Source organism: Scophthalmus maximus, chromosome 2, assembly GCF_022379125.1.
Source record: "Scophthalmus maximus strain ysfricsl-2021 chromosome 2, ASM2237912v1, whole genome shotgun sequence".
NCBI lineage: Eukaryota > Metazoa > Chordata > Actinopteri > Pleuronectiformes > Scophthalmidae > Scophthalmus > Scophthalmus maximus.
Window position 1 is genome coordinate 2090657 of NC_061516.1, and position 18090 is coordinate 2108746.

The 18090-nt window shown below is 41.8% G+C and overlaps 2 protein-coding genes across 12 annotated transcripts in view; both read right to left on the reverse strand.

Moving 5' to 3' along the window:
• camk2d1 (calcium/calmodulin-dependent protein kinase (CaM kinase) II delta 1) overlaps positions 1–18090 on the reverse strand; it is a 143904-nt gene that overhangs the window by 113908 nt on the left and 11906 nt on the right. The gene's annotated exons all lie outside the window — the stretch shown is intronic.
• On the reverse strand, positions 742–8783 carry LOC118301124. 2 transcript variants are annotated; one of them, XR_007030126.1, is made up of 10 exons: positions 8604–8783; positions 7919–8017; positions 7753–7830; positions 7134–7217; positions 6962–7051; positions 6513–6843; positions 5899–6059; positions 5731–5812; positions 1425–5550; positions 742–925 (listed from the first exon to the last, which is right to left on the reverse strand). XR_007030126.1 is itself a non-coding variant. In XM_047328900.1 (10 exons), exons 5-9 carry the CDS (start codon positions 6786–6788, stop codon positions 5328–5330), a joined length of 774 nt encoding a protein of 257 aa, XP_047184856.1. In that variant the 5' UTR covers positions 6789–6843; positions 6962–7051; positions 7134–7217; positions 7753–7830; positions 7919–8783; the 3' UTR covers positions 742–925; positions 1425–5327. The 2 variants fall into 2 exon arrangements, 1 of the variants encoding a protein (XP_047184856.1); XM_047328900.1 differs by adding an exon at positions 6121–6198 and having other exon boundaries at positions 5899–6013; positions 7919–8783.

Here is an 18090-nt window from a genome sequence, read left to right on the forward strand (position 1 = left end):
AACATACTTGTGTACAAAAGCTACTTTAAAAATCATATGGCAATGTTGTAAAAAATTCCAAAGTGTAAACATTTATGCCAGGTGGGTTGTTTTAATTTTTTTTTTTTACAGATTCTGAACCTCAGAACTACCTGTTATGATTTTCAATATTTATCTGAAGAAAGTCATAACACAAATACATATGAAAGAGTGGATGGTCCACCAACAAATCACTAAAACAATTATACTTGGCTCCCACAAAAAGTGACACAGACAACTGTGTTTGTCACTGCAGATAATGCTGCTGAAGTGTTCAGTCTTTTACAGTAATGTTGATCTATTATTGTGATATTCTTTCTACAGGACCACTGCCTAAAGAGTCGACGACAGCACAGCCTGACCCGTCAGCCGACAGACCTGCTTTGACACTAGAGCTAGGAAACCCAGTGCAGACAGACAGTTTCTTAATTTTTGTACATATGTTGTTTATGCTAATATTATAATATATTTGGTATATTGTATGATGTTCCAAAAAAATAAACAGGTGTCATGACACATTGTGTTCTCATTATTTGTGCAGCTTGTAAAGTGGAAAATGTAATGGTTGGATTGTTTATGCTGTGAGTATAAGGAAAGGCCTTGAACATTTAAAAGATTTTTATTCCAACAATATAGAGCAGGTTATGCAGAACATAAATAAACATTGGTATTGCATCAAATACTGTATGTGCAAAATGTAAACCTCCATCTCTGGCAGCCTGGACACGGGAGTCATGAAGTTGCCCACAGCACTTTCTTTCCATGTCTGAGGGCAGTTCTGGCAGACACAAGTAGGTTGACCTGCAACGGGACAGCCCGGAGGAGCATCTGCTGATGTGAGGTGTAGTAAGTGAAGCAACAGGCTTGTGTCACTTCACTGCTCCAACCTCAGTCCTGGAGTTCTGACCTGTACAGTAACACATGATTAGATTAGATACATGATAAAGAATTAAATATATGATAAGATACATTGAACAGAGTCTGGAGTCAACTCAGTCTGAGCTAACAACACACTCATCGTGGAAGCTCTGATGTGCTAAACAACATGTTATGAGTCCTGTGCAAAATTCACCTTCATTGTGTCACAGATAGTAACAGAAAACAAGGCCAGAAAGCTATAAAAGGTGCTGCAGCTGTTTCATCGTCACAATATGGCTGAAATGTGCTGAAGTTTTAAAATATAAACTCAAAACAAACATTGTCTGTGTAGTATTTCTAACCGTGTTTGTTTTAGCTTAGCATGCAGCAGCTTGTTGCTAACTAGCCAGCAACAAGTTACTGCATCAGAACTCTATTTTCAATGAGATTTCCCAACACAAACATGTTAGCTTGACAAATATGCCCACCAACAATAGCCATGTTCATTGTTTACGTTTATATTAAGATAATGTCCAGTGTTTTCTTACTTGGGAATGAGCCACGAGCAGTCAGTTAGCATGTTGTGCTCCGCTCGTGTCTTCCTCCTCCGATGCAGCAGTGCGCAACATGTGTTGTGGGGGAGTGGCTTTGGACAGAGGTCTGAAGGAAGCGAGTCGGACTTTGCGGGCGATTTTCGAAATCACCTACCCTTCCTTTAACAAACCCTTGTAACAAAAAAACTGTAAATTATGAAAATAGACATTTTTTTATTAAAAAACAATAACTTTTTATTTTAATACCATCACATGGTCAATTACGGAAAAAAAACCAAAAAACTAGTAGGGCCTGTCGCGATAATTACATTATCGACTTAATCGTACGATACATTAAAATGAACTTGATCATTTCCATTGACCTCGATAATCACCGTAGTGTTTGTTGACAGGTAGGCATGCTGTTTCAATCCTCTCCTCTGCTCTGTGTCGCAGGTGCAGCTCACAGTGTCAACACTGTCAGATAACATTTCTCTCAGCAGTCTTGTAAGTTCATTTTGCAAAAATATTGCCGCTGCTGCTTCAGAATTGCATTAAATGTCGCAATTGCACGACTCTGCGACTACGGCTTTTATCTTTGGGCAACATGAAATGAGCTAGCACTTAGCATGCATGCTAACGTCTGACCAACAGAAAGAACAGTCAAAAGTCTGACGGCGACAAGCAAAGTGCAGTAAATTGCGGGTCGTTTATTAGCTGCAGGTCTGGTCGCACGTCGAATCTGGACAAACACCACGATGTGGAGCAATGCACAGTGTTTGATGTCCTGAGGGAGTGTGACTGTGTCAGTCTGACCATCAGCACAAGCAACTGAAATAAAGATCTTTAATAATATCATTTTATCGCAATAATTCTGGCCAAATATATATCGTCTGACAAAAAGTAGTTATCGTGACAGGCTTAGATCTTAGTCATGTACAAACATCAATGTTGGAAAGTAAAAGATGGCAGACGACAAAGAAAATGATCTCCTCCACACTGGCAGAAATACAAATGGATTTAAACAGCTGGGGAAATGGCTGCAGTGTGACAATGAGGAGGGGGTTTCCACTTTTTCCACACTGTCTACCTTATCCTCTTTCTTAGGCAGAAAGAAAAAGCTCTTGCTGTAACTCCCCTTAAAAACATGACTCAATTTAGCCGCAGAGAGTGACGCAATTCCTGATTTCATACACTGAGCATGAGAGAGAAAAAACATATTGAAGGGAGGGAAGGTGACAGAGGGGAGAGACAAAACAAGATTCTCGCCAAGAGCGAGAGAGGTTCTGGCAACTCTTCACCTCTGCTGTTTGCTGCACAATATGTGTGGGCTGTGCAAGCATTAGGGAAGCTGTATTATTTACACAGTCCAGATAGCATCATTTGGAGACTTCAGCAAACTCCACTAGTGATGTAGTTAATTACTGCAGGAAAATCCCAAGGCCACCTTTTAACAACATAGGGTCATCACCAGGAAAAAGCTCTGTGGACATTATTAACAGTCTGCTGTCTCAAGGTGGTAACTGAAACAGTGAATTTCTATGCTCTAAATACATCATTTTGGTAGATAGCTTTAGTGCATTAAATTTTTTATGAGTGGCTTTCTTTTTGTTCTTATGTTCTAATGTTATTATCATGCCAAACACGATATTAGACCAAGCATGCCAATGCACTGAAAACATTCAACGGGCTGCACTGGCAGTGGTGTGATATCGGGCGGTCTTCCATAAGACTAGAAAAGTGCTTATATAAATATAGTCCATTTACCATATCTTAAGGCAGCACTATGTAGGATTTGCTCTCGGGGTCCCCCTACAGTTGGGAAAACAGTATTGTCTTCTACTACTGTCGCAAAACTCCACTCATATGTTCCGACAGTGAGGCAGATATTCACAGAGGGTAAAAACAGAGAATAATTCATCGCCCTGTTGAGATCTGTCCGACATTGTGAAGTTTAAACGTGTTTAAAAGTGAAAGTTGTTAGCCGAACAGTGTTGTTCTGGGAGAACGAGGGGGATTTTCACTACTTTGCCCCCGACGTGTCTTTTGTCGTTCGGAAGACGAACAGACCACCTTCTTCATTAACGTCGCTTTTCTAAAAGCAAGTTTAAAACCACAATTTCGTCCAAATCTACCGATCCCGACACCAGCGCCGTCGCCCCGGTGCGGGATGCCTCTCGCTTCTTCTTGTGGCGATTCCAGCGGTGTAGGGAGTCTCTTTTGTCTGCACCGACACCTTTTGTTTAGGAGAAGACTGCACTTTGTCAGACGCGGACCGATGCGTCAAGTATAAACCCAGCTTTACACCAGGGGATGCACGTGCATTTGTTGACAAGCCAACGATACCCCCGAACTCTCTGTAGCACGACTTCTCACGGCTTGGGCAGACTACCTGCGTCACGTGTGAAATGTCTTCATCCCAGGTACAGTGGCCTATATTTCAGCATGTCATATGAATATGATAGTAGGCTACTATAGGCTACTGTTTTACAGGATGGATACGCTAATTCAATTCAATGTTGTTTGTTTGTTAGGTAATAGCCATATGTCGTCAATATTATAATGTAAAGCTACCATAGATGAATCTGCAAAGTTGAAAAACCTTTTTGCATTATAGCCAGAGGCAAGACACTTGCACCAGCCTAGACTATCAGCCTGCAGTCATTATGTTTAGGCTAGTTAGCCTAAAAGATGATTTTGTCCATCTGGATAATCATTTATTACTTGCAAGAATGTGGCCCCTACCAAACTCGTACACTCCGTTTAGACATGGGCTTACTTCTGACATTTTTTGTCCTAAAAAAGAAGGGGCTTAGTCATAAAACAATATTCCAACATTAGGCTGTACAAAGTTTACACTTGTACCATAACACTTCTCTCGTTTTATCAGGAATCTGTTGTTCAGGACTTTGCCTCTACCTCTGCTTCATCGGATTTTGAGCCCCCATATAGTACATCTGGGAGAGGTAGAGCCGGGGGGGGGGGCGTTGGACCCTCAGCAAAGGGATGCTCTCCTCCAGATGGTCATGACAAGACTCCCTGGCTTGATGTTTGATGTGCTGGCCTTGCTGGAGGATTCTGAACCACCGAGAGTCCCTGATGGAGGTGTTCTCCAGTGGTGCACCTGTTCAAACTGCAGGGAAATGAGCACTGATCTGGAGAGACTCGGCTGCAGGCAAACGCCAGAGACCTGCGTCAGTAACATGGCCCATATGCGCCTGTATATACTGGACGAAAGGGTATTACGGTTGGCTCGGGCAGCCCGGAACGACATATTTGTAATTGAAGATGACCAGGAGTCGGGGGTAGAGCAAAGGGAAAATAGACACTCAGCCTATTGCCAGTTTGTGCTCTGGCAGCACGGTCTCCTTGGGGTGGGCAACAGAGTCGTCATCCCGAGGTGCTGTGTGTGGCGAATCAGAGACACTTTTCCAGACATTTCCAGGCAGGGTACAGTATATAGGTTTCAGGGATCGCCGGATCATGTAGACAATAATAATACTTAGAAGTTTGCTGGAAATAGTTTGATATTACCTTGTTCCATTTATCCCTTTCACTTGTTTAAAAATAAATACTGACACACACACACACACACCTAACAGAGATCTCAGCATTGACTTTGGGGAACACCTTCACCACGAGTCACGTGCCCTAACTAGCTCTGCTGTTGGGGGTGGCTGTACTTGAACCAGAAGACCTAAGCGCCTGGGATCATCTGGCCTGAGGGTCTGTTTCCTAGGAGGACCACCTCCACTTTGCAGCCTCTTTGAAACAATGGCCCTCTGCAGGTCTGGAATGTAGGAGTAATCCTTTTACACCTTCAATGTGTAGACACTCCAGAATTTTTACCGCTTGTTGTAGTATTGTCTATAACTACAAAGAAAGTACCAATTGTAAACCAGTCTTGATTTATGACTGTCAGAAATACACTCTAAGATTCCAAAAGGGAATAGCTCCGCAGATGCTGAAAACGTACATCTTGTGTCCATCTCTGTTTCGTGAAGGGAGCCGGCAATTGTGACAGTTGTAGTCTATTGCTGCAAGCAGAGTCCGCGTGGGATACACTGCTGCGTTGTAGGAATACCGCTTCCCAGCATCCATGAGTATGTGATTTTGGAAGTTTTCCAGATCCGATGTAGTCCTGCAGTGTGGGAGAAGAAACATAAACACTTCAGTGTTATTTCGTTTTGAAAGTTACTAACATGCCACTAAACATACCGATCTGCCAGGAACAGGTTTTTTTATCTAGTTATTGAAACCACTCAGGATAACTTTCTTGTAAGACACTGGTATTAGTGTAGACTAAAGGTAATGTGCATACCTGAAGTTGATGAACTTCTTTACATTCTTCAACCAACGCTTGTCCAGGACGATGGCTACTAATGCTTGGTGAGCTGCTGAACCTGTAATCACACATCATCATATTATGAGACGGACAAAAGCCCCTTCAAAGCAACACGCACTCCTCATGAAAATAAGTTAGAATTACCTTGTTTTATCCAAGTTTTTTCCTGGGTACCATCGCCCAGTGGTTCATGCTCACAAGATCCAGTAGGCCAGGTGTGCTGGGTGCGAATGTGGTGTATTACAGCACGCCACTTCAGCTTCAGAAATAGACACCAGAAATAGAAACGTGATTTCTCTCGCCTTCTGTACACACAGCAAAACAATGGTTTTGTTTACATCATCGATTCACTTCCCAAAAACATACCATTCCTAAAGCACAATACCAGAAATGGTTTACAATGTCCCTGATCCACTTCCAGAGAATGTGTCCAAAGGGGCATAGCTACAATCAGTAAATAAAGTAAGAACAATAAAAAACAACACAGGAAAAGCAATACATTTACTAACTCAAACACTTCAACACTAGACCAGACTAACCTACAAATAACTGAAAGTTCTCAATTATTCAACACAAAACTGTCATTTCAAACTCCATGAAGCAATGACCATTTGCATGACCGAAATAGCTATGCTACTCAGGTCAGAATCAGATTTCTCCCCAGAGTCAGTCCCTCCTCCTCCTCCTCCAACACACAACTATTGAGTATAGTACACAAATATGCACACACACAACAAAAGCAAATACTGTTTGCTTACCCATTCCAAGACAACACCAGTTCCCCAAGGCTTCATTTCAACCTGAAATGGTGGTCTTCCTGGACATTTTACCCCAGTAATTCGGTCAGAATAGGTGCATGATTTGATAGGAAATTGAAGAAACGAAGCAAGCATCTTCGGGTTGTCAAGGTAGGCGATGCAGGCCCTCTTTCCAACCAGGTCATCTTCATGGTCAACTTTCAAATGGTCTGGCACATCTGTCATCTGGTCATCGGTGGGGTTGGGAACAGCTACATCAAGCACGGTCTCGTCCATGGATATTTCTGGAAGCTGCTCGATATTACCGACCTTTGAAGCTGCACCACCAACTCTGCATAAAAAGGCAAAATATGAACAGGTCTTAGAATTTTGGATAGTGGAAACTACTACTACAAGTACTATCCTACAATATGATTGTGCATGAGATGAAGCTAGTAAATATAACATACCGTAGTTGAAGAAAAGGTATATATTAATCATCAGAGCTGTCCCCGTCCTTACAGAATCTTGGGTCTGTCCAGCTCTCATCCATTTCAATACTGTACATAAACACACATAACCATAAGCGGGAAAGACATATCAAAAAGACAAAATGAATACCGAGTCATTAGACAGACTTACATGCTGTTCCTTGGGTCATTTGCTGCATCCTCATCCGGAGAGTCATGCTGCTCTTCTTCCTCTACAAGATCCAGAGATTGCATGCTGCAGACACAGTATAATAGATGTAGACAATAATAGTATAGATTAGTAGACATAGTGGGAAGTCCATTCAATCCACATTAGTTCAAGCAAACAACTTTCAGTCACTGTCTCAGATAAACTAAGAAGGCACAGAGCACAAACTGTGTTTCACTGTTGTTGGTGGCAGGCATCACTCGCCTACTGTACTGTACAACTTGCATTGGCCAGTAGGTGAATGGCACAAGAAGCAAATTCAGTTCTGCCAGAATCTGGTCCGCACAAAGCGGGACTTCACACCTTTACCCTCCCCGTCCAGTTCAACTTTCCCAGTCCCTACTTTGCAATGGAGACATGATGGCTAAGAGGACAAAGGAGAGGGCATGCCTTGATACTTTGCCTGTGCTTCATTTTAACCAAGTGCAAACACGACTAGTATGTGAGTGTTGTGCGACAGTAGGCAAGTGTTGCAGGAAAGTGTGCAAGGGATACAAGACAGAAAACCAGAGGCTCCCACCACCAACTCCAAGGACTATAGCCTTCTGCTATAGAAACTCACCTGGCCTCTAATACAGCGACCTCTACTGCCCTAGTGACTTCTTCCAGTATTTCAACACCTTAAATGGGAAATTCACCCCTGAATCAAAACAGAAAATAGGACATGAGAAAAAATGTAAAAGGCTCCGCAAAACAGACAAATGCTGGCCCAGGAAAACATGCAATACCTATCATGGTCCGACTCCTCTGTAATACTCGAGACCACAGGCTGTGGAGGTTGGCAGGATTGTTTGTGGGGAGTAGATGTTACTACCTGGATTTGAAAGCTACAGGAAAAATAACAGAGAACGTATTTGTCTTATTCAATTTCACAGCAACAACACAGACATTGTATCATTGTGACTTGAAGATTAATGAAATTTACTTGCTAAATCAGATAATGATTTCCAAACCTAGGTGCTTGTCCCCACTGAAGTTAGCTAGTGGCTTGACTCTAGCTAAACATTGTAAATGTACATGAATTGACATTCTACAAGTCACAATCTGTGTGGTTACACTCAGCAGTTTAGTTTAGGTGCTAGTGATAAGCAGGAATGTGAGAAATCAAAAATCACATAACAGGGGAATTACTTTGCTGATTATTCAGAACAAGCAACACATTTGAGTTAGAATTTTGGTGTGGTAGTCATCGTTTTCAATCACTGCACTGAACTCAACAAACCTACATGTTCGTAGAATGTAACCACGCAGAAGTATCGTAGTAGCGTTTACTAGCTACCCGATTGATAATTTGCTCCTCTACTCGCATCGCTTGATTCATGAAGATAAATGGAGGACCAGATAGCTTCCATAACATAGTCAGGCAGACAACAGATAAAAAAACTAGAGATAGTATGCAAGCAATATACTTACTAGTCCAACAGCATGACGGCCAAGTCAGCATCGGTCGGGGACCCCTCCTCCTCCTTTAGTTCACGCTGGACCAATATTGATCCTCGTCCGGCCTTTGATTTTGTCACTCTCCCTTTTTCTTTTCTTAGACTCCTCCGAAAAAACTTCAGTTTCGTTGCTGCTTTGGCCATGACATCAACGTACACACGCTATACCAGCCAGCATACAAACGCTAGCTGGGCTCTGCCGTCTGAATTTGAGGAAATGGGGAAGGGGGAAGTGACGTATGCCGTAAAGCAGTCGAATTTTGTAGGTTTATTTTGTGCTCGGGTTACTACCCGCACCCTGAAGTTCCGTAGTGCCAGTGAAAGCGATACAGACCCGGTCAGGCTACGACAGACATGTCATTCAACCTACTGTAAGTCGATGTACCATCCCAAGGGTCTTAGAAATATATTATGAAGGTTGAAATCCTACATAGTGTTGCTTTAAGTTTCAGTGAGACAATGCAATAATCCAGTTTAAGTAATGCATCTATGAATTGTAAAAGAAAAGTGTTTCTCTATTTTTATTATCAATAAACACCATTGAACAGACTAAAGCATTTGGCAGTTGAGTCAGTTGAGAGTGAAGCGACAAAAGGTTAGAGAAACAACAAGTCCCCTGCTGGAGCCCCACTGTAACCATTCGCCTCCAAAAATTATTAAAAAAACATCAGTGACTCACATTGTCTCTGTTTCTTCATCGCCATGAACAGTATTCTTGATTCCAACATCACCATGTTGGAATCTAGCCTACATTCACTGTCCAGCTGCCATGAATACGAACTAATGCATACAAATCCACAGGGTTTTTTCCACTAGTGCATTCAATGTCCAGCCAGGTGAGAATAGCATCCAGCTGCGGTCTGGGTTGATAAGAGGGGGGTTTGGTCTGCTGCTGCTCAGCAACATGAGCTTAAGTTGTTTTCATCACATAAATTTGAGCAAAACAGGCAATTTCAAGACATGATGCCTTTGGTAAAATATAAAGAAATCCCTTCTTTTCTTTTTTACATTTTATAGACCAAACCAGCAACTGATTAATCATACGACGAGAAGTATAGAAGCAGCAAGACTTGCTGGACTGTTGCTGACGTGCATTCCAATGTCAACAAAAACGCTTTTTGACACAATGGCTATTTTTAAGGTCAATAAAGAAATTTGAGTTCATATTCATGTACTGCACGATAAGTCAATAACCTTATTATCGTGACAGGCATATCCATAGTTATTACCTTTATAAAGCCACCCAAACAGTTTAATTGCTGAAAGTTAACTTTAGCTAGCACAACTTCGAAGCATCTTCGGTGTGTGTGTGTGTGTGTGTGTGTGCGCGCTTGCGTGTACAGGCTTGTCCCCGTGAAAAGGGGAGGAGGAACAAGATTGCGGACGTGACCGGGGACGTCACATGGCGCCAGAGAAAGGTGGGGAGTGAGACCTCAAGTTTAACGGCGGCTAGCTTTAAACATGACTAACAAAGGAGAGATCGGGAACTCTCAAGCACCCACGAGTGTGTGTAAATGTTCATAAGTAAGAAAGCAAGGGGAAAGCAATCAAAGCAGCAGTAAGGCTCATGCGATGATGACTGAGACCCAGCACCTGGTTTGTGTGACACAGGGGCGCAGCGGCTCAGCTGGTGAGCCGGCGCGTCTCTGGTCAGAGCGCTGATTTCAGACATGATACAACACACAATAGTCCGACGTGGTCGGACACAAATCACTGATGATAACGCTGATAATAACGCGGTTATTATAGCATCAATAAACGGGATATGGCGAGCCCATACAAACTTCTCAACAATACACAGAAGGTTAAACTTACTGAAACACACAAATAGCCTACGTTCTGTCCAGGTTCGGATCGGACGGCAGTCGACTCGGTTGAAATACTGTGGGTTCAGTCACTAAGGTTTCTTAGATGACATGCAGGCCGCAGTTCTCATATACCCAAGGTGCTCATGCATAACAATTTACAAAGGTGTTTTCAATCAAAGCAGTGTTTAAGGTGTTTTTGTGGCTTTTCCCAGATTGAATCGACTAAAATGTTAAGCCTGTATCCAATGCACGAATGCAATATTCACTGTGCTCATTTCTTTTCTCCTCCATCAAGCTGACAAGGATTGATATTATGATTATCTAATTGTTTTTCATCTAAACTGCAAATTCTGCAGCAGGTAGAAACTCCCATTGCCTTTACACTTGTGGAGCGGAACAGCATTACATGAATACATTATTCAAAATCAGGGAGGGTGTTTTGAAGGTGCATGTTTGAGTTCTGTGACTACATCCCCCACAGGTCATCAACACAGTGATGAACACAAAGACGAGTTAATAGATGATCACCATGTAGAATAATGACCTCCCTCTTCCCATTCACAGACGGAGAATGAAGGAGGAGAATGCTCTTTTCCAGAGAGCCCCAAAGCTATAGAGGGACAGAGTTGGACTGACCTTGGACTCTCAGGGCTAGTGGAATGGTTTATTAAGTCGGGAGAGAGTACCGCTGGAAGATGCCGTCTCTAGATCAGAGTACCCAGTGACAGACACAGAAGCCCTAATTAAAGCAGGCAGCCTGTCCCTCAAGTGGCTGGCCTACTTGGCTAAATGAGAATTTAGAATAATGCCCAGAGGGAATACTCCAATTCATTTCTGTGTTTCAAAGAAAACAGGGAGAGACACCACCTGAGTGGATGACACCAATGAAAATAAGTAGGAAAAGTCCTCGGGCTTAGGTACGGCAAATGATACAAAGGCTAACAAGTCAAACCTGTGCAACCACAAATGCATAAACACATTTCAATTACTCTCACCCATGATCTATGCCTTATCATACTTGAATTTCTCTTAACTCTGCCTGAAAATAGTGGATTGCCTTCCTTAGGTTGGGTAGAGTACAAAGACCTAAAACATGGTGCCGATTCACATCCTAGTCTCTTCAACCTAGGCTAAAAGAACTTCTCATTGCTTGCTGGAAGTCATGGTATAACAAAGCCAGCAGAAATACATAATCTACAAAGAGAAGAGATCCAATCCTGAGGCCCCCAGGCACAGATAGGTGACAAGGTACAACCCATTCCAAGACTCACAAAGAGTATGCTATATTTGCTGTTGGGAATATGAAGACTGATATGGAGGTCAAGTGTTTGATTTGCCAGTGATCTAATCACCAATTAAACCTATCGTCCCAAGCAAAAGAAAGAGATTGCTGATACAAGTGGCAACAATTATTTTTCCCTGCAGGGTCTCGGTTTGAGGCAGACAGGGACGCTCAGATATCCAGAAGGAACCTGAGGTACAATCAGCTACTTAACAAAAAAGGCTCAACTTCAGGTGCTTTGGCCATAATATGAAAACGCGCACAAGATTCCTCCCTTTGAAGGAATTGTACTGTATATCCCATTAGGAGTGGGAACACCAAGGAAGACCTGGAGGACCGGGCCACAGAAAATTATATCTGGGCTACCATGTTTGTCCTGATGTTATATATACAACCAATTGAACAATGCACCAACTTAACATGTACTTTCTTTTGCTGTTGCTGCTGTTGTTTGATTAATATTTTAACTGTTGCAGCACATTGATATTGCTTAAGTTAATAAATGCTGTTATACTTTAAAGTTTAAGTTGTGTGTTATTTGCATGTACATTTTAAGATTAATAGGAAACTCTATATGTGCAAACCATTTTTAAATTCAATCAAATCATCAGCTTCCAACATATTCTTGCTCTGGATTTTACTGAAAAAAGAAAGTACACAGACAGACAGAAAAATACCCCTTCGACTTCCTCTACCTCTCCAGGTCTATTCATCAAACAAAGACTCGAGCAACTAATCCACAGAAATCCATCCAGCGTTATTATTCCACAAGAGAAGAGACAATGAAGTTTATCAGTATTGATGAGGTGCCTCCTGTGGGCTTTGATTGAGTGGATGATAGGAGACAAATCAGCTTAGCAGCCACCAATGTGTTTCACAAAACAGTCGATACCTGCCATCTGCTGCCTGCCAACTGAGCAATGAAAAGAGAACATGTCACAAAGTGGCACTGTATTCGATTAAGAAATTCCACAATTGAAAGAATAAGATTATATTTTGTTGGGTACATTTTTCACCTGCCATCATTCTACTGCATGTGTTTTGTCTTACCATACATATTTCATGCTGTTGATTTTCCCTGACATGTTGTCTTGCATTCCTTCCTTCTTTCAATTATTCATCTGCACTCCTCCTGAATACAGTTAGCTTAAGGTGAAGGTGAAATAACATTAATTGCTATTGAAAAAAGAAAGAAAGGCTGGAATGATAAGTCTCTTTCTTGCCAGTTGATTGATGAGTAAATTAGGCAGACAGGGATGAATATACATTTTGCCAAGGACTGGGGAGTCCTCCTACCCCGCTGACAGTTGCTCTATTACATGGCAGCCTGATTTCCATGCTATATTGTGTAGTTCTAATGAGATATTTTTAGAACACCATGAGCAGCTGTGCATCAGTTACAAGAACCGGGAGTCTCGGGGGAATGATTACAAATAATATATATATGCACACTTCTGTCACAAGACTGCGGTTAATCTTCACAGGTACATTTAATCTCCCAGTATGTCATTTCTCTTTGGAATAAATGAATGTAGATGTAAAATCCAGAAGCGGTTCAAAAAAGAGCTCCTCAAGTGAACCAGTCACAGGGGGTTAAACACACTGAGGTTTTTATGCTCATGTAAAAATCAATTGAGACTTACAGAGCCTTGGTGAGAAGGGAAAAAAGAAACAAGAAGAAATAACAACTCTACCCATTTTTTCCCCTGTAAAACACTGTAAGAGCAGATAGAGAAATGAGCGAAAAGTGAATTTTGAGGGGAATTAAACATGAACGTTTACAGATATGTAAAGCGTGTAGAATTGTTCTGCCCTTGATTAATTGACGAATATCCTCAGCTCTATTGATATACGTGTTTCCATGAAATTTCCAGATTAAAAGGAATCCCCGAGCTCAGAGTTCAATGAGAAGATGGGTCCACTCTCATGGCTGTCCAATAAATATGGAGTTACATCCAGCTGTTGGTTAGATTAGGTTAGAAGTCTGTCACGTAGTCTGTAACAAAATCTGCCTAGCAACACATCTTAAACTGACTAATTAAGTAATCTCGTTAATGTAATCCTTTTAATAACGAAATCTGTAACCATGCGACATATGAACCATTCTTCACACATTCTATTTAATCTTGTGCACCATTCAGAGCTGGTTCAATTCATGGTCTTTGCAAGGCCTTCAATGTTAATGATCAGACCAGGAAACAGTGAAATTGAGAAACTCAAATCTAAAATCTTGGGTATTTCAACTGAATGATTGATGCCTGCATTCCCTGCAGAAAATGGTCCGTAGGGATTTCTGAATATTTCACACTATTAGCTCATTATTAATTAGCTCAGGGTCTTTGACAGACAATAAGCGTCAGTGGACACATTTTAGGCAGAGAAAGACTATGACAGAGATGTTTGATTTGGGTTTACCGAGTCATCACTTGTGCTCGTGTCAACAGGGCCTGTATGAACAGCTCACTAGTTTCTAAGTCACAGGCCATATGGGGCAGCCAGGATGACATACAATGACAGGACACTCAAATATCATGCACACTTTACTTACCCTGGGCTTTACCTTCCCCTCTTTACCCTCGGCTGCTTTGTGTAATGTCTCTTTTCCCCTTCACACACACGCGAAAAATATAGCTCCCAGAGCCTAGTCTAGCAGGGCTCTGTGTGAATGTCGTGTTCAGTCCCTGTGTGTGTGTGTGTGTGTGTGTGTGTGTGTGTGTGTGTGTGTGTGTGTGTGTGTGTGCGTACGTGACTTATATATATATATATATATATGTATATATGAACCACAGGGCTGAGGGGTCGGGTCATCAACCCTGTTGAAGCTCTTTCAGCAGACATAAAAAGCATTGGCACCAGCACTTTAAGCACTGGCACAGTGTGCGTCTGTGCGTTCTCATTGCTGTCAAATGAAGCCAGATCAAGGCCAGTTTCAAATGCAGTAAATTATATTACTGTTCATTGTTTAGCTAAATGTGTCTGAGCTGAGTGATTCTTACGAACACTCGCAGCGTCATGCACTCCTGCAATTAACAGCACAAAGACTGTTATATATTCAAATGCCTACATAACCCCACAGACTATATTTAGTTCTCCATCTCTTTTGTTTCCATGGGAATGAGGAGTTCACTGTGCGTGGCTGGGGCCTGGGGTATTTTCCAGGAGCAGAAGTGACAGAATGGCTGGCTCCTGAACCAGAGCATGCTTTTCCACTGTCTGGTGGGTTTGTCAAGTGATCATTTCCACTCCGCTGAGTCCAAGCATCACTAGGTCTGTGTTTAACCACTGTCCTAGTTTTCCTTTAATACAGGCCTGCGCAGTCACTGAAGACATGCTTTCAGTTCTGCACATCTGGGTAATATTTTAGTTAGACGTTCTGGCTTTTATTTTGAGGGGGAGGGGAAAGATAATGTGCATATAAAAATGTCCAAATTTGTATTGGTGTTTCTCCTCTATCATGATGAAATTCTGGTGAACTTTGTTATGCCACAAAATAAAAAATATAATGCATAAAGACAAACCATTCCCAGGAAGTAAATACTCCAGTGTTTCCCCTAGGTTTACTGGTTTGGGGGGGAAACGTAGGGGAAACGCTGAACTCATTATAAAAGCCAAGCAGGTGACCATTTCAAGGGAAAAAATCCATAATGTCATAAAGAAATTGGGTCCTATAAGCTCTAACAAAAGAGAACTATGAATTCACAGAAACTCAAATCCAAAGAAGAAATTGTGACTGCATTACCACAAAAAGGTTAATGTTCTGCAAATTTAATGATGTCCAAAGAGTGCACAGAGAACGTCTGCAGCCCAAAATTTATGAATGCAAGGGCCGTAGGCCTAAACACAGTATGTGAACACATCTGCCTATACATACAGTCAAGCCCGAAATTATTCATACCCCTGGCAAATTTTGACCTAAAGTTACTTTTATTCAACCAGCAAGTTTTTTCTTGATTGGAAATGACACCGGCGTCTCCCAGAAGATTATAAGATGATGTACAAGAGGCATCATTGAGGAAAAAAATATTTCTCAGCTTTTATTTACATTTGAACAAAAAGTAGCAAGTCCAAAATTATTCATACCCTTCATAGCTTTTTGCATGTCCCCACTGGTATTTTTGCCCATTCATCTTTAGCGATGAGCTCCAACTCTTTCAGGTTGGATGGTCTGCTTGCCATCACCCTGATCTTTAGCTCCCTCCACAGATTCTCAATTGGATTCAAGTCAGGACTCTGGCTGGGCCACTGAAAAACGTTAATGTTTTTGTCCGCTAACCATTTCTTCACCACTTTTGCTGTGTTTTGGGTCGTTGTGCTGAAATGTCCACTGGTGCCCAAGGCCAAGTGTCTCTGCAGACTGCTTGATGTTGTTGTGAGAATTTTGATGTATTGCTCTTTTTTCATGGTGCCGTTTACTGTGATTAGGTTCCCTGATCCATTGGCTGAAAAACACCCCCAAAGCATTAGGTTCCCACCACCATGTTTGACAGTGGGGATGGTGTTCTTAGGGTTGAAGGCTTCTCCTTTTTTACGCCAAATTAAGGACACATCATTGTGGCCAAACAATTCAATTTTTGTTTCATTTGACCATAAAGCAGAAGACCAGAAGTCTTCTTCTTTGTCCAGATGAGCATTTGCAAAGGCCAAGCGGGCTTTTGTGTGCCTTATCTGGAGAAGTGGCGTCCTCCTTGGTCTGTGTCCGTGGAACCCAGCAGTGTGCAGTGTCTGTTGGACTGTCTGCCTTGAGACGTTGCCACCAGCAGAGCCCAGATTCACCAGGATGGCCTTGGTGGTGATCCTTGGATTCTTTTTCACCTCTCTCACTATCCTCCTGGCCAGCACAGGTGTCAAATTTTGGCTTCCGACCACGTCCTCTGAGATTTTCCACAGTGCGGAACGTCTTGTATTATTTAATAATACTTTGCACTGTAGCCACCGGAACTTGAAAACATTTAGATATGGCCTTATAGCCCTTTCCTGACTTGTGAGCAGCCACAATGCGCACCCGCAGGTCCTCAGTGAGCTCCTTTGTCTTAGCCATGACTGTCCACAAACAGCTGTTTTCAATGAATCAGGGTAATGATGATGCTTTAGAACAGCTTGGACTATTTGGAATGGGATAGAACTTTGGATTTTCCCATAGCCTGTGATAGTTTGCAAAGAGTATGGGTTTAATAGTTATTTATTTATTTTAACTATGTATCTGTATTTTAAGACGTAGGCTTTATTTATTTTAAGTTATTTGTTTCTGAATTTATGTATCACTGTCAATGCAAATGAAATGCACTTTTTTTTAATTCTTTGAATATTCTTTTTTTATGTATGTTCATATGTGTATATGTATATATATATTTTTTTGTCTTTCCCTATTTATTTGTTTATTCATGCATTTCTTTATTTTTCCTTTCCTAACAAGACGGGTGGGAAGGGGTGGGGGGTCGGGAGTTATAAAAAGGCATGGTTAACTGTATTCAATATGCTATTTGAACTATTACTGTACTGTTTTCATGATGCCTAAAACAGATGTTCTTATTATCATTTCAAATCACTGAAATTCAAAAAAATCTTCTTGGTAGGATTTGCAAAAATACCCTTTTTTATATTTGCTTAAACTGTTACTTTATACTGGTAGTAATATGTGAGACAGATCATCTGTGACAGAATCTACGTCATTTAGCTCCCCCTACTGCCTTTAATGCCATTTGCAAGGAATCCACCGCGCCCGAAGAAAAATCTCCAATCACGGCCAGGGGCCGTCTTTCCGCGCTGTATATCATCCAGGTACGAGATGCGCAGCGCTGCTCAGTCCCTGTGCACTCGCTCGGCCAAGACCAAGCTCACGTCTTAGCAACGAGGAGCTAGCAGCAGAAGCAGAGTTAGTTTGAAAACACCGTGGAAGAGAAACACTAAGCATGGAAAAAAACTGCATATACCACACAGACCACGAGCAAAGCTAAAAGAAGGAAGCAGATCAAGCAGATGTAAACATCGGAGTGGCTCCACAGATGACAGAGCAGCGAGAGCTAAAGGATTCACAAACAATGCTTTTTGCTCGACCGGTAATTATCTCGGTTTCATTTATCTTTTATTTTCCATGTTATTGTCGCACTCTGTGACCGTATGCTACTGTGCTGATGTATTCAGACTCCTGGTTCCTAGGTTCACAGTGCTATGGCTAATGGTTAGTGGTGTTTATTGCATAGTGGCTGAAAATATGTTTGTGTCCAAGCGGTCTAATCAGTTTTTAGAGTTTTCCAGACACGTGTGTGCCGTTGCCTGTGCTCTCGCGGCTAAATGCTTCCCCATCAGTGTCGTACTGTTTAGTTAGCATCACTATTTATCACCAAGCGTAGCATCCCCTGCTATGCTTAATG